General features: G+C 40.3%; 3 protein-coding genes across 8 annotated transcripts in view; 1 reads left to right on the plus strand and 2 right to left on the minus strand.

Annotated features, from left to right (window-relative positions):
• SH3BGR (SH3 domain binding glutamate rich protein) overlaps positions 1-251 on the minus strand; it is a 68,647-nt gene extending 68,396 nt beyond the window's left edge. The window contains exon 1 of the mRNA XM_072994149.2: positions 1-251. The gene's annotated coding sequence lies outside the window, so the exon portion shown is untranslated.
• Positions 248-13,752, plus strand: part of LCA5L (lebercilin LCA5 like) — an 18,735-nt gene continuing 5,230 nt past the window's right edge. For all 4 annotated transcript variants that reach the window (XR_013543617.1, XM_020789360.3, XM_072994145.2 and 1 more), the window contains exons 1-5: positions 248-464; positions 2,940-3,385; positions 8,205-8,713; positions 10,704-10,841; positions 11,776-11,869. Coding sequence is in view for 3 of the 4 variants with exons in the window: in XM_020789360.3 (XP_020645019.3) it covers positions 2,965-3,385; positions 8,205-8,713; positions 10,704-10,841; positions 11,776-11,869 (1,162 nt within the window). In the remaining variant the exon portion in view is untranslated. The remainder of the gene's footprint in view (positions 465-2,939; positions 3,386-8,204; positions 8,714-10,703; positions 10,842-11,775; positions 11,870-13,752) is intronic.
• Positions 5,654-13,752, minus strand: part of GET1 (guided entry of tail-anchored proteins factor 1) — a 27,667-nt gene continuing 19,568 nt past the window's right edge. For all 3 annotated transcript variants that reach the window (XM_020789364.3, XM_020789363.3, XM_072994147.2), the window contains exon 5: positions 5,654-5,866. In XM_020789364.3, coding sequence (XP_020645023.3) covers positions 5,700-5,866 — 167 coding nt within the window. In that variant the 3' untranslated portion in view covers positions 5,654-5,699. The remainder of the gene's footprint in view (positions 5,867-13,752) is intronic.

Genomic DNA, 13,752 nt, shown 5'->3' on the forward strand with positions numbered 1-13,752 from the left:
TTCTGAGTAGACATGCCAGGGATTACGTCGACGCGGGCAGGCTCGTTTACCCTAACTGGACAGTAGCCAGAAGGGTTATTTTACACCCAAAGCGTCCCTGGGGGGGGGATGGGTGACACGTCTCGAACTGCCCATCACGAGAGTGGCGTGGCTTCGTTTTCCTGCGATCCGAGAGACCCTCTTGAGCTCCTTTCTCGCGGGCAGCTCCTCGGAGGGCTCGTCCCGCGCCAGGAAGCGCCAAGGCAACGCCACGCAGCTCGTTTGCGTCGCCAGGGCGAGGAGAGAACGTTCGGACCCTGGACGTTCGGCAAAAAGCCGCCCGAACTTCTGCCTCTTTCCCTCCTCGTTCCACTTTCCATTGTCCTACTAGTCCCGTGGGGCTTAGCGGAGGCGCTCTGAGGTTGCCATAGCACCGCGGCTCCGAATAAAACAACTTCTTCAGCCTACGCGGCCGAAGCAGCCAGGTAAATAATGAAGAGAGGGGTCAAGGTGTCATGGACGGTCTCTCCGCAGGGGACAAAAAGCGGCGGAAAGACCTAGGCAAGGTGATCGGGGGTTTTGCAGGGCAGTGGAGTCACTATTGATCCGGGGGGGGGGGTAACAGACCCTGAATGGGAAAACGGCTATGGATGTGTGTACAGGAAAGGTAAGGTTTTTTTTTCATGTGAACGCAGGGGAAAGGAATTGTTGGGGGGTTTTTTTGGTCCCTCTTCTTTTTATTGCGATAGGTTTGTTGTCAGCTGATGGCATATCTTCCCGCCCAGCCCGGATCAGGAAAGTAGGAGCCACTGCACGATTGTTGTATTATGCCACTATCTTCAGGGCTGACTCAAATCATTATTCGGTCATATCTTGTCCTGTGCTAATCTGCATTTTTTTAATTAAAAAAGCTTTCATTTTACCCAACACCTCTGGTCATTCCACCTCTCTCAATTAGTTTTTTTTTCTCATGATGACTGAGATCTTCATTCACATACATGTTTGTGCTTTCCTTCTTTTCCCTTATTTTTCAAATGGCAAATTTGCTGTCTTCTTCTCTGCACTGTTACTCTCACAGCTGATTCTGTGGCACTTATCAAAATGTCATCCCTCTACAATTTGCTGTCATTCCTTTTCCTTGAATCTTTCAAGTTGTTTGACTTCAGAAAACCACATTTATAAAGAATCCAGATCTACTGAAAAGTAAATTTCAGAGTTTAGTGGCATTTATTCTTAATGTAAGAAGTACAGTATATGATGGGAAATTTTTAGAAGTGCTGTGGAACCCAGTGGGAATTATAGCTCAATAACCATGGATGGGACTGTGACGTTCACCTCTATGAAGCACCTACTTTTTGTGCACTCACAAAGGTTCCAGTCTTTGTTTCCCTCACTGCCACCAGTGGATTACCGCTATCCACAATATAAAATACGTTTGTCCAAACTCTTGTCTGGTAAATGCAAACAGAACTTATTTATTGAAGTGTAGCAAAGTTAATAATAATCACAGATGTTCTTCAGATGTTCATTGTACACAAGCAAATCATTTACAGGTTTCTCTATACATACCTTCTTCTTGCCGTATAATTAATTACAGTGGACCCTCGACTTACAGACGGCTCGACTTACAGACTTCTCGAGTTACAGACTTCTCTGGCCGCAAAATTTAGATTCGACTTGCAGCCGGAGAATCGACTTACAGACCAGAAAAAAACCAAAATGGAACAAAAATAGAATAAAAACTGCCAGTTATGGGATTAATCGGTTTTCAATGCATTGTAGGTCAATGGAGATTCGACCTACAGACTTTTCGACTTGCAGCCACCGTTCCAATACGGATTAATTCTGTAAGTAGAGGGTCCACTGTACCGCCTTATTTATCTTAACCAGCTTAGCTCTAGTAATATGTTCCTTCTCTGACTCTCACTGACTGACTCTTGACTGACTCCTCCTCTTAGGCCCCGCCCTTTAACCTCTCTGTTGGCTCCGCCTTTCCACCATATTAGCATATGTGTGAATAATACATGACTTATTTTGCATAACAAGGGGTGAATGCTACAGGGACTGTCCTTTTTTTCTTAAAGAAGTATCCACCTCAATTTGCTACAACAGTTTTGACACTTAGAACTTTGTACGCTACCACTGGGTGCTTCCAAATGGAATGCTTTTCTTGCTACTTGCCAAAAATCTGTGCACCTTAAAGTTGTTTCTGTGGTGGAAAAAAAGAAAAAGGAAGAAAAAGATAAAAGAGAAGAAGAGGGAAGAAGAAATAGTGCAATTTTAACAACAAATAGGCAGGTAACAAACTGGAGGTGTTGCTGGCAGCCCAGTTTTAACTATCTGTTAAAATTGCCTGAAAAACACAGGGCAATAATTGCACACTAAAAATTATATGTGAAAGCATCTTCTGTCTCTATAAAAACTGCCTAGTTAACTAACAAGTCAGTGAAATTTTAAAATGTACAAAATAAAGCTAATGTGTAATATTTAGGACTTCTGATTCTTCGTGAATTTCTGCAGGAGCAAAGAATAATTTGCCCCCTTTCTATTTTAGTTCACCTAAGAAGGTGCTCTATCTATGTGTTGTAGTTTCTTATCAGAGTTTGCTTGGCTGAAAGAGTTTCCATGTAGATTTACTGTGCAAAATATTGCAAAATATGTAATTTCAATACAGTTTTGGCCTTTCAGTTCCATGTGAGAAGTCATAATTACTCACCAGCAATATTTCTGTTCCAAGAGGCAGAAACAGAGCTCAGGTACTATCTCTTGAGGAATCATAGATTGTGAGTGATAAAGCTATGAATTCAAGCCAATTACAGTATGACACAAGTACTGTATATATTTGGATGGTGAATGATGTAATAAATGAGACAGAAAACAAAGCAGTTTCTATTTCTGACATAAGCACCATGTTCTTTTTGTAGTTTTATACATAACTGAAATTTTCCTGATTTTGGCAGGTCGTGATTCTCTAATACAAAAACTATGGCTTCAGATGATTATGTCCTCCATTTTATAGTCAAAGAAGATAACAAATGTGCAAAATGTGCAAAAAATGAAAGCCCAGTTGATTCTGTTGGTAGGCTTTCTAAGGATACCCAAAGCAACAATAGTAATAAAGTTAATAATTGTAGTAAATGCTCCAGTCAATGTGGAAGTTTTCACCTTGACTATTCCAATAACTTTCATGCTGATGATGCTTCAAGAAGGGCTAGCAGCAGCAGCAGCTATTCAGAACAAAACAACTGTGGAAGCTCTCAGAACTACTATTATGATGACTTTCATACAGACTCTTCTGAAACCTCTAGTAGAAACAGAAGCAGCTGCAGAACTCCTTTAGAGCAGCTAGAAACAAAAAAAGGTGCACCACCAAAAAAGAAAACGGAAAATGATCACCAAGCCAAAGGTAAGAAGTCACCTGGCACCACTGATCACTGCTACATTCACTTATTGTTGACATGTGAGCTACAGATGTCTGAGTCTTTTCTGGAGACTTGGCCATTGTGGTGCTTCTCTTCTTTTATTGCCTAAGTGCTCCTGAAACTGCCAGCCACTTCAGAAGTTACAATTTTTGGAAAGTCCTCGTCTGTAGGTAAAAGCATTAAAATACTGGGTCATGCCTCAAACCTGTATATAAGTCTGTTCCATGTATCATTGACAAGTGAAGTAATGAATGGGAGAGAATAAAGAACGGGTCAGATATGCAGTAAAAAAGGTCACAGACAGCGGGAAGTGACTCATCTGTTGAACTAGAGTTGATTCTTCTGCTCTGTTTCAAGATATATTCTCATTAATTGTTAGAAAAGCTAGTATTTGGGCATGGCACATATTCTGTCTCTATACAGGACAAAAGTTGACCCTCACTTTAACCTCTAATCTTTATAATCCATGTACCTATAAAATGACAGAAAAGAACTAAAATGTTATGAATTAGAATAAATAACAGTATGTCAAAAACTATTAATCACTATATTACTGTACAGCTATCCAGTGTGGACAGAGTGAAGGACTAGGACTAAAGGAACCTGGGTTCAAATCCCCGCTTGGCCATGAAAATTCATGGGTGGGTGTAGAAATGATAAAACCACTCCTTAAATATCTCAGTTACCTTGAAAGCCCTATTAGTGTTTCTGTAAGTTGCTTGACAGAACATAATACCTTTTACCCTAATTAATGGCTCATGCTTGATGAGATTAATTACAAAGAAAACTAATAAGTAAAAGATCTGACCCAAATATAGTTTGCAACTGACTTATTCCCCACAACCAACATCTGCCCCCCAAAATACTGATTTCCAAATAATACCAGTTTGTTTAACTTAAAAGCTAGATTTGAGCTAGATTTGTGAAGTAAACATCTGGGAGCTGCTTATAATTTCTTCTCAACAAACAAAGCCCTGATTTGTGTTAATAAGTATCTCCTCAGAAACCTTAAGAATTTTGCACCTGTTTCTTTTGATATTTAGTGTGTTTTTGTAGCAAATGCAATGTACTTTAGTTTGTTTCTTCTGATGACCAACACTAGTCCATCTTTAGCCTTTTTTCCTCATTCTGTCTGTTCATCCTTCTGTATAAAAATCTTCCTTTTTCTAGGAAATCTACTTGCTTCTTAATCCTATGCTATCACTACCTTTTATCCCTTATCCTTCCACCATACTGCTCAAATCACAGTGCACACAGAAATTCCCTGGTACCCTAGTAATATCATTGTTCACCCTTTGCCTTACTTCTACAAGAAGCACTAAATGGGTCAAAGTGAGAATCCAGATGTCATTCTATTTAGTCATTGTTCCCCAGAGCAATGGTGCATCAGGGGAATTGTGAGAAATTTAAATAGCAATGAATCCATTAAAATGGCCTAACCCCACAATTAACTGTGCTGCTACCTTTTGTTCATCCCTGGAAGCCAACCAGGACAGCTCACTGATATTGGTAGGGGATCACAAGCAGACTCATTGCTGCAAATCCCCTCATACCTGAAGCCTGCCCTGGCTTAGCATTACTGTACAGGGATATATGTGAATGGGGGTGTGCATGGGTGGTACACAAACCCTTGTATGTATCCATAGCTGCCAAAGACTTCAAACATTCCCTACCTCCTGCCACTGCTTAGTTTACTGACAAAATTCATTTCTGTGGCAATGAAAAGCATCTTCACTTTAAAAGCACTTTTATTTCTTTTAAAACAAGGTGCAGACTTTCTGCACACTTTGTTTACAAGGAGGTTCATAGTCCCAGATGCTTCTTGGAAATACATATCTACTAGAAGCAAGCTAGTTGCCTTCTCTAAAGCAGAGGTTGTCAACCCCCGGTCTGCGGCCCGGTGACGGTCCGGGGCCTGAGCCGGACCAGGCTGCGAAGACAGATCTCCCGCCCCCTGCACTCACTCCCCTCCCCACAGCTGCTTTGCCTGTGTGCGTGTGTGCCAGTGCCGGCGTGAGTGCTCCCCTACCCCTTCACGCATGCACCTGAGTGCCCCAGCGCCCGTGTGAATGGGTGGGCGGGCATGCGGGCGGTTGTGCAGGTGCCACTGCACATGCGCTACGCTCATGAAACAGAGAGTGCAGCTGCACCCGCACGCACCTGCGGGGAGGTCCCTGCCTTTCTCAGAGGCTCAGCCAGTCTGCGGTCCCAAAAAGGTCGGGACCGCTGCTCTAAAGAATTAAAAACACACATTTGAAGTAAAAATCTGCTTTTCTTTATTTAATGTGCTTCAGAATTTCAGCAGCATGGTGGTGGCAGCATAATACAGTTCCTCCCTGGGGTGTAGGAAAGGCCCTCTGCAGGTACCCATCTCTGGGGTGTGTGTAGATCTGTGCAACTGTTGTCCTCTGCACTGCATTCCCTGGTAGAATTCTTAGACTTCAGACCTTTTTGATCCAGATGAGCTACAATAGAACAGTTGGCTGTGAGAGACAGATCGTTTCTAGGGGATGCGACAACACAGCTAAGGAAGAAGGGTTCGAAGAAGATGGGGTGGGGGATGGGGGGAAGGAGAAGGAGGCCAACAGAGAGAAGGAATGTTTTGGGGAAAGAGGCAGAGAAGTTAGGAAGCTTAGAGAAGATCATGAAGGAGCACAGGAGCAGCAGCAGGAGGTGGAACACCATTCTTCTTTCCCATGAGTACCAGGCTGCAGTTCCTCCAGAACTGGTGGCAGAAGCCTAGAACTACCACTGAGACCGGGACTAGACAACTAGAGACAGATCTTTAAAAATACAATTGCATTCCTGAACCATAGTTACTGAACGCATTAGAGAGTAACTTTAAATTATTTATTTGAATGTTTGTTTTGCTTCCTTCTCACTTTTCTACTCTGCCCATGCAGTAAATGCCAGTTCTGATACACATACTAATAGGTTAGCCACTGTTCCTTCCCCTCTGAGAAAATGAGAGTCCTAGTGAGTTGGGTTTTTTTGCATGCTTGCATTTACCTCTGTCAGCCATCCCACTACTATGTGAACCCAGGTCCCCTTCTCGTAGCCAATCCACAGGGTTTCTGGTAGGGGAATCAGTGTTACATAACCAGATATTCACAGATATTAAACTGCAGTTCAGTAGTTTTCACATTTTTACATTCTATGTTCCACCAAAATATTTTACCAAAACCTCACTTCTACCATTAAACAAAGAAAAAGCCCAAGTTGTTCCTGTTCTTTGAAAGAAGCAGTTACATATACACCCTGGCGATCTTGAAGTTATGTTATTAAAAACTCTGTTTTACATATAAAAACCTGTTTATATGTTTATAGGCATCCTCTTATTTTATTTATCACTAGCAAATGTGCCTCAGTGCACCTACATTAGAAACCCATTAGTTCCACCTCCCACCTCAGAGCTCTTGTTTTTTTTTCTTCCTCCAACCAACTTCCCCTCATGTTGGTTTCCTCCCCTTCACCCCAGTATTCATGAGTTCATTATGAAGTTCCCTGTTTAAATGCTTGGGACAGGGACTCCACAATTACAATTATTGCCATTTAAAAAATTGTATTTTCAACCTGTATCTTTGTGAGATATGTTCGCATCATAGTATATCATTACCCAATTACCCAATTTTTGATGCATTTATTGCAATACACACTGCTGTGTGATAAAATGAAAGTCAACAGAAGGTTAGTAAATAATAGATGAACTACTCAGTTTGTAGTCAGAGAAGACATCGTTACAGAAGACTCCAGATGTTTATGATAAGTTGTTACTAAAAGTTAATTATCAGTGGGCCCATTAGGGCAATGAGGAAGTTGATTTTGAGATCAAACCAACTCAGTTATGTATGTTGGGAAATCAGTCATTTCTACAGTTATGTTTTAACTCTGTTTCAGAGTTGTTTTGAAACAATCTAGATTTGCTTTTTTTAAAATATTGGGTATACAGTAAATTGGTGGACAGGAGGAACATGGCATTAGGAGAAAGAACACCAATTTCTGCTGGTGTGCTAAAAGGTTACAGATGGACAATCCAAGGCAGACAAGGTGGTAGGAGATGGCACATCATATTTGTAAGAGGACAAATTTTCTTACTAAATATTATGAAAATTGTCAATTCATCCTAGGCTATACCCCTGTTTAGGCATGTGAAAAGATTGTGTGCCCCTATGATTTAGCTCTCTACATACAAGAGCTAGGATGGATGTGGGCAGGGCTACATTGCACCCTGTGCTCACAGACAGACTGAAATAAATTATTTCACTGAATATCTGAAGCTCATCAGTGGTACGTGTACTTTTGATTCAAGAACCACTACATCAGTGTACATGCAACATTACTTTAAGCTTTCCAAATGTGTGCCTTACACTAAAGAAAATATAATCTATTAATTCCTGACAAGTTACAGTCTGATGTACTTAATTATGAGCATGATGTGTGTGAGTTAAGAAATAATGTCTTAAGACTTGCCAGATTTTTTGTTCCTATATGTAGCTCTTTGAAATAAGCAGTCACACTGGCAGTCTTGAAGTTATTTCATTATTAAAAACTATGTGATCACTAGTATGGGTAGACAAACAAAATAACTGCAGCATTGAGGGACTGGGAAAATTATTTCAGTAAAAAAAATGTCTTGATAGTGAATACATAATCATGAAATATTTGAATAGTGAGAACCCTTGTGCAATCTTTTATTGCTATGTCTGAGACTATATTTTAACTCAGAGGTCTAGTACTTATACAGATTTATATGTATCTTACTTTCTCCAGTTGTATATCATCTTTGTTCTGGTCTAAATGTAGGGGGGAAGACATTACCTAAAAAGAAACGGCAACAAAAGACTTATTTGAGTGCAAATAGTATTATAAATTCCCAGAAGAGTAATAGCGTGGCTTGCCGCCTATTGTCAGCCAGACTCCACAAAGTTAAAGAGCTAAAAAATGAAGTGTCCGTTTTGAAGAGAAAACTGGAGGCGTCAAATATGGAAAACCAGATCTTGAAGCGTCTTCAGTATCGGCACTTAAAAGCAATAAGTAAATATGAAAACGCAGAGACCAATCTGCCCGATCTTTTGGCAAAACAATGCAATGAAGTGAAAACTCTAAGGGCACATCTCAGGAGATCACGGGAGCAGGAGCGCAATGCATCCAGAAAGCTTAGAGAAGTTGAAGCACAACTGTTAAAGACAAAAGATACCTTGCAAGCACTGCAGAAACTTTCTGAAGACAAGAATCTTGCAGAAAGAGGGGAACTTAAACACAGATTAACCACTCTCACACAAAGAATGGAAGCTAGTGATAAGAGAATACAGGTAATATGTTGAGGCATGTGGTGAAAAAAGTTATGTACTGAAAGCCATGACACAAAACCAAAAGTGGATGCAAGTTGAATACAATTCTATTTCAAACATGTTGTTTTTATTAATCCACTAAGTGTGATGTAGGCTTCAGGTCCTTGATTCTAGAACCAGCAGTAAAATGATTGACAGTTTTAAGGGGCTACAGGTGACTTTGGCAGAGAATTAAGATAATTATTTCTGTTAAGACAATTGATGTACTGTATATTGCTGCATCAACAGGAATATGTAGCACTGGTCTATTGAAAAGGCAGATGATACTCAAATATCATCTTAGGGTTTACTTAGCAAGTACTCTTACTTCTCCCTTCCAAAAAGAAGGGGGGAAAATAGCCAGTGTCTATGATCTGTTTACATGACAAGAACAGTTTGTTGTAAATTATAGCAGCAGGAGGAGATATATTAGTAACGTTAATGAAAATATCCTGGATTGTGGTGCATTGTTAGATGTCTTCACTTCTATGCCAGTCTCTTCTACCCCCTCAGTGCCTTGGGATAAGAATATAAAACATAGCAAGATCATGATAATACTCTGTGCTTTAGGACAGTTTTTATCTTAATACGAAAACCTATTGCCAAGTTAGGTCCATCCCTCCCAGAACGAAGTTTCAGAAATAGGGAGCATTCCATACTTTTCTTCCTAATTGAAGTAAGATGCATCTCGGACAGCCTGTCCTGCTGCTTTGAAATTTGGAAAGAGAGAGAGAGGAGATGTCTTTCAGTAACAGGGGGTCATGACTGAAGAGATTTGCAGGACAAGCTTACACAATTCACCAGGTTCCAACTCTGGGAAGGGACCTGCTGTTGCAAGCCACTCACTCATAGTCAGTACTATTTCCACATAACTTTTTGTCAAAGGTAATAGCAACCCATTGTCGCAGTGGTTTTTCATCCCTGTTCCCTGCCTGGGATAGAGAAGCAGTTGTGAGAGTAAAAAAGGTACCGTCATCTTAAAAAGTGCTAGCTTTTCTTGATATCACAGGCACTTCTAGTAGGGATGACAACACTTTGTTTCCGGATTGTGATACAAGATGTGGGATAACAATGTCTTCCAAGCCTGTCCAGTAGCTGCCAGTACTAGTTGCTAAATCAGGCATGGGGAACATACAGCCTGCAGGTCACACACAGCCTCGCTAGCACCTACAGCACATTTCTCCGCGCACACACACCCAGCACAAATCTAAGCTCCCCGTTTTACCTCCGTTCTTTTTAAACAAGTATTTTGTAAGGAAAAAAGAACAGCAGGGAGTTACAAGCGCAACTGCAACTTTCCAAGATCCAGGGATGGGTTTGTATAGCCCCCAAATCTTTAGACCTTAGGTGTGCTGAAGAAAGGAATTATCCTTCTAGATTTCAAAGAATGAAAAGTCGTCCCCCCCATTAAGAGAATTACAGTACATGTTGACCATCCATAGGAGACTAGAACAAATAAATTAAAACATTAATTACTGTGGTAATTGTCCCCGTCCACCCCAAAACTATGGAGAGTAAAATCCAACATGTGGCCTTCTGCTTACTTTCTTCTCTCTCCAATCCACCTCAAATTTAAGGAGGTAAGATTTCCCCAATTGATTTTGAGGGCATGGGGGGGTGTTCAGGGGCAAGGGGAGTGGTCTACTATTCCATCTCAGATATATGCAACTCATTTTTTCACAGAAGAACTTCATTAGATTCCACACAATGTGTGAGTACCAAGACATTTCTGATTACAGAGTTGATTTATTTTCTGTCTCACTTCTCTGTTACAAGAGTAGCCACTTGCTCTTCAAAAGTTCAAATTTATTTTTTATAGTTACCTGAACAACTCTTACTGCAATGTTCTAGAAAAATATCATTAAAATTACAAATACTTGCTGGGGTACTTCTTTTTATATGTAAAATGAATGATTGTAAATGTTCAGTATGATGGAGATGAAGTAGATGGTCATACCTGTAATATCTTTAGGGCCTAGAAAAACAGCTGCTGTTGAATAATACTTCCTTCAGTCATCAGTTAGCAGCTGAGAAGAAAAAGACACTTGAAGCTCAGTCAATTACCACCGGTTTACAAATGGAAATCAAGTTGCTTAACCAAAAAATTAAGGTATTTAAGATTTTGAGACAATTTCTTTGCAAACCTATGAAGCTCTTTTTTTAGGTCAGCAGGACTTACTCTCAGTAACTATTTATAGGATTATAGCTATCTGACAATTTATATGTGTCATTTGCATATTGTACAAAGTCTGTTGGCCAAAATCCTATTGATGATTGTGTAAGATTTGTGTAACTTAACTGTAGCTAATTGTGACTAATTGATAACATGCTATGCTAGATAATTTTGTCCAATGATTGAATACAATTAAAAAGAAAACCAATCTATGGATTTGAAACTAAGGAATACGTAGAAAAGAAAAAAGATGTTCAAAGTAAGTGTGAGTTTTAGGCCTCTGCTTGTACCTTTCAGTGAAATAGGCTTTATATTATCTTCCATGGGAAGGATTTCCATAATATAGCTGTGACCAAAAAAAGTAAGAACATGCAAAACCTAGATCAGCCCTTGCTCCAAAGAGACACACATTGATGCTCCTTTCTTGTGCCATAACTTCCACTCCAAGTAAATAAAAGAGATGAGATCCATTCTTGGTTTTGAAAGAGAAAGTGCTGCTTTTTATCTGGGACTAAGAACATTACAGATTGAATGGACTAGACTGGCAAAGTTTATGTAACAATGGATAGGGCTGCACTGCAAAACTGCTATTTGCGGATGTTGACTCTGTGAAAGCCTGTGTTTTATTTCAATTCTTCCACATTCCTGAAGATGTGCTATGTAATGAGGGAATGACTGGTGGGATTGTGCCGTTGTGTTTACTTCAGCAGATGTTAAGAGAGCATGCTATTTACATGCTATTTACATATGAATCAAATAAGATGGTATACTGTAAAAGTTGTATAGTGAATTCAGTTAATTAGTACATACATATAACTGAGTTTTATGTAAGAGATTTTACTGCAGTTTGCTTAACACTGTATTTGTGCAGGAGAAAGAACGCGAACTTGGCATAAGGAATATTTATGCAAACCGGATGCTTAAAGGTCAACAGGAGAAAGCTGATTCAAAGTCTCCCCTGAAAGGTAGCACAATTTGGAATCAGTTTGATGGCATGTGATTATTATTATGATAGATGTGTTTGAAATTGTATGTCTCAAAGCTTTTGCAGAATTATTTCTTGAAATCCCACTCCACATATGTCATTTAGAGAAATTGCTACCAAGCAGGAGATCAGCACAGGACTGCCCTCTTTTTTTATTACCCTGGGTATCATGTAGCTAAAGAGGGTGATGAATTACGGATGCTGGGTCTAAACATATGTATCCTTACCCAGGAATTAGTCCTATTAGAGTCAATTAACTTTCTCCGAGTTATTGTGTACATAGTTTAGTTTATCATGCAATCCTAAATATGTCTACTTAGATGTAAGCACTGAGTTCTGTGTGACTTACTCTGAATAAAGCTGGCATCTTTTATGTAACTGGCATTCTGTGTTGGCTTATTTGTTTAAAGAAAAGTCCAGGTCACAGAGTATAGAGATGAAGAAGTACAGCTCCCTCTAGTCCTCAGCCTGAGATATAGCAGATTTTTTTTCCTGATTAGGTTCCTTTGACATTCTGGCAGTTGATGCAATGCAAAGAGATCAAACGGCCTGTTTCAAACTTTTTCTATGGTAAACACTGAACATACTACTTACAAAACCTATTGCTACATTCCCTCCAAATTCACATGCATAGTTTTTATGATTGCTAAAATGCAGTTCAAAATGTTCAGTCACAAATACTGTTTTAGTATTTATTGATCACTCCAACTACATGCCAAATAACTTATGATAGAATCATAGAATAGTTGAATTGGAAGGAGCCTATAAGGTCATCGACTCCACCTGCTCAATGCAAGAATCCAAATCAAAGCAGATCTGACAGATGGTTGTCTTTCTCTTGAAAGCCTCTGGAGTTTGAGTGCTCACCATCTCCCAAGGTGATTGGTTCCACTGTTGTACTGCTCTAACAGTTAAGAAGTTTTTCCTGTTGTTCACCTAAATCTGACTTCCTGTAACTTGAGCCCATTGTTGCATGTCTTGCACTCTGGATGATTGAGAACAGATCCTGCCCCTCCTCTGTATAACCACGTTTCAAGTATCTGAAAAGAGCTATCATAGCCATTTTTCTCTTTTTTCCTAGTTCTTTCAGTTTTTCCTCCTGGGCTTGGTTTGTAGTCTGCTAATCGTCCTTGTTGCCCTCCTCTGAACTTGTTCCAGTTTGTTGGCATCTTTCTTAAAGTTCTGTGTCCAGAACTGGACACAATACTCTAGATGAGGCCTAATCAGTGTCAAACAGAGGGGAACTAGGACCTTACGGGATTTGGAGACTACAGTGGTGCCTCGCATAGCGAGGTTAATCCGTTCCGGATTAACCTTCGCTATGCTGAAGCATCGTTGAACGGGGCAGGGAATTCCATTGGAACGCATTAAACACGGTTTAATGCGTTCCAAATGGGCCGAATACTCACCGTTCAGCGATGCTTCTTAATGGCCGGCAGCCATTTTCGCGCCCTCGCCTCGCTTAATGAGGGCGCGAAAACGCTGCGCGCGGCCATTTTGGGCCATTTCTGGGCTTCCGGCGGCCATTTTGGCCGCCGAACAGCTAATTGTCGGGCTTCGTTTTGCGAAGATCGGTAAGTGAAACGCTTACTGGTCTTCGCAAAGCGAATTTTGCCCTATTAGAAAAACGTTGAGCGATCGCATTAGCGATCCGAAAAAACGGATCGCTATGCGATTTCGTCGTTATATGGTGCGCTCGTTAAGCGAGGCACCACTGTATACTTCTTTTAATACATCCTAAAATCTCCACTCAGCTATGAAACTCACTGGGGGAGTGGAACTGATAAAACTGCTTATTAAATATTTCATTTATCTTGATAACCCTATTAGGGCTGCTAGAAACCATGATGGCACATAACAACC

Source organism: Pogona vitticeps, chromosome 3 (assembly GCF_051106095.1).
Source record: "Pogona vitticeps strain Pit_001003342236 chromosome 3, PviZW2.1, whole genome shotgun sequence".
Classification (NCBI taxonomy): domain Eukaryota; kingdom Metazoa; phylum Chordata; class Lepidosauria; order Squamata; family Agamidae; genus Pogona; species Pogona vitticeps.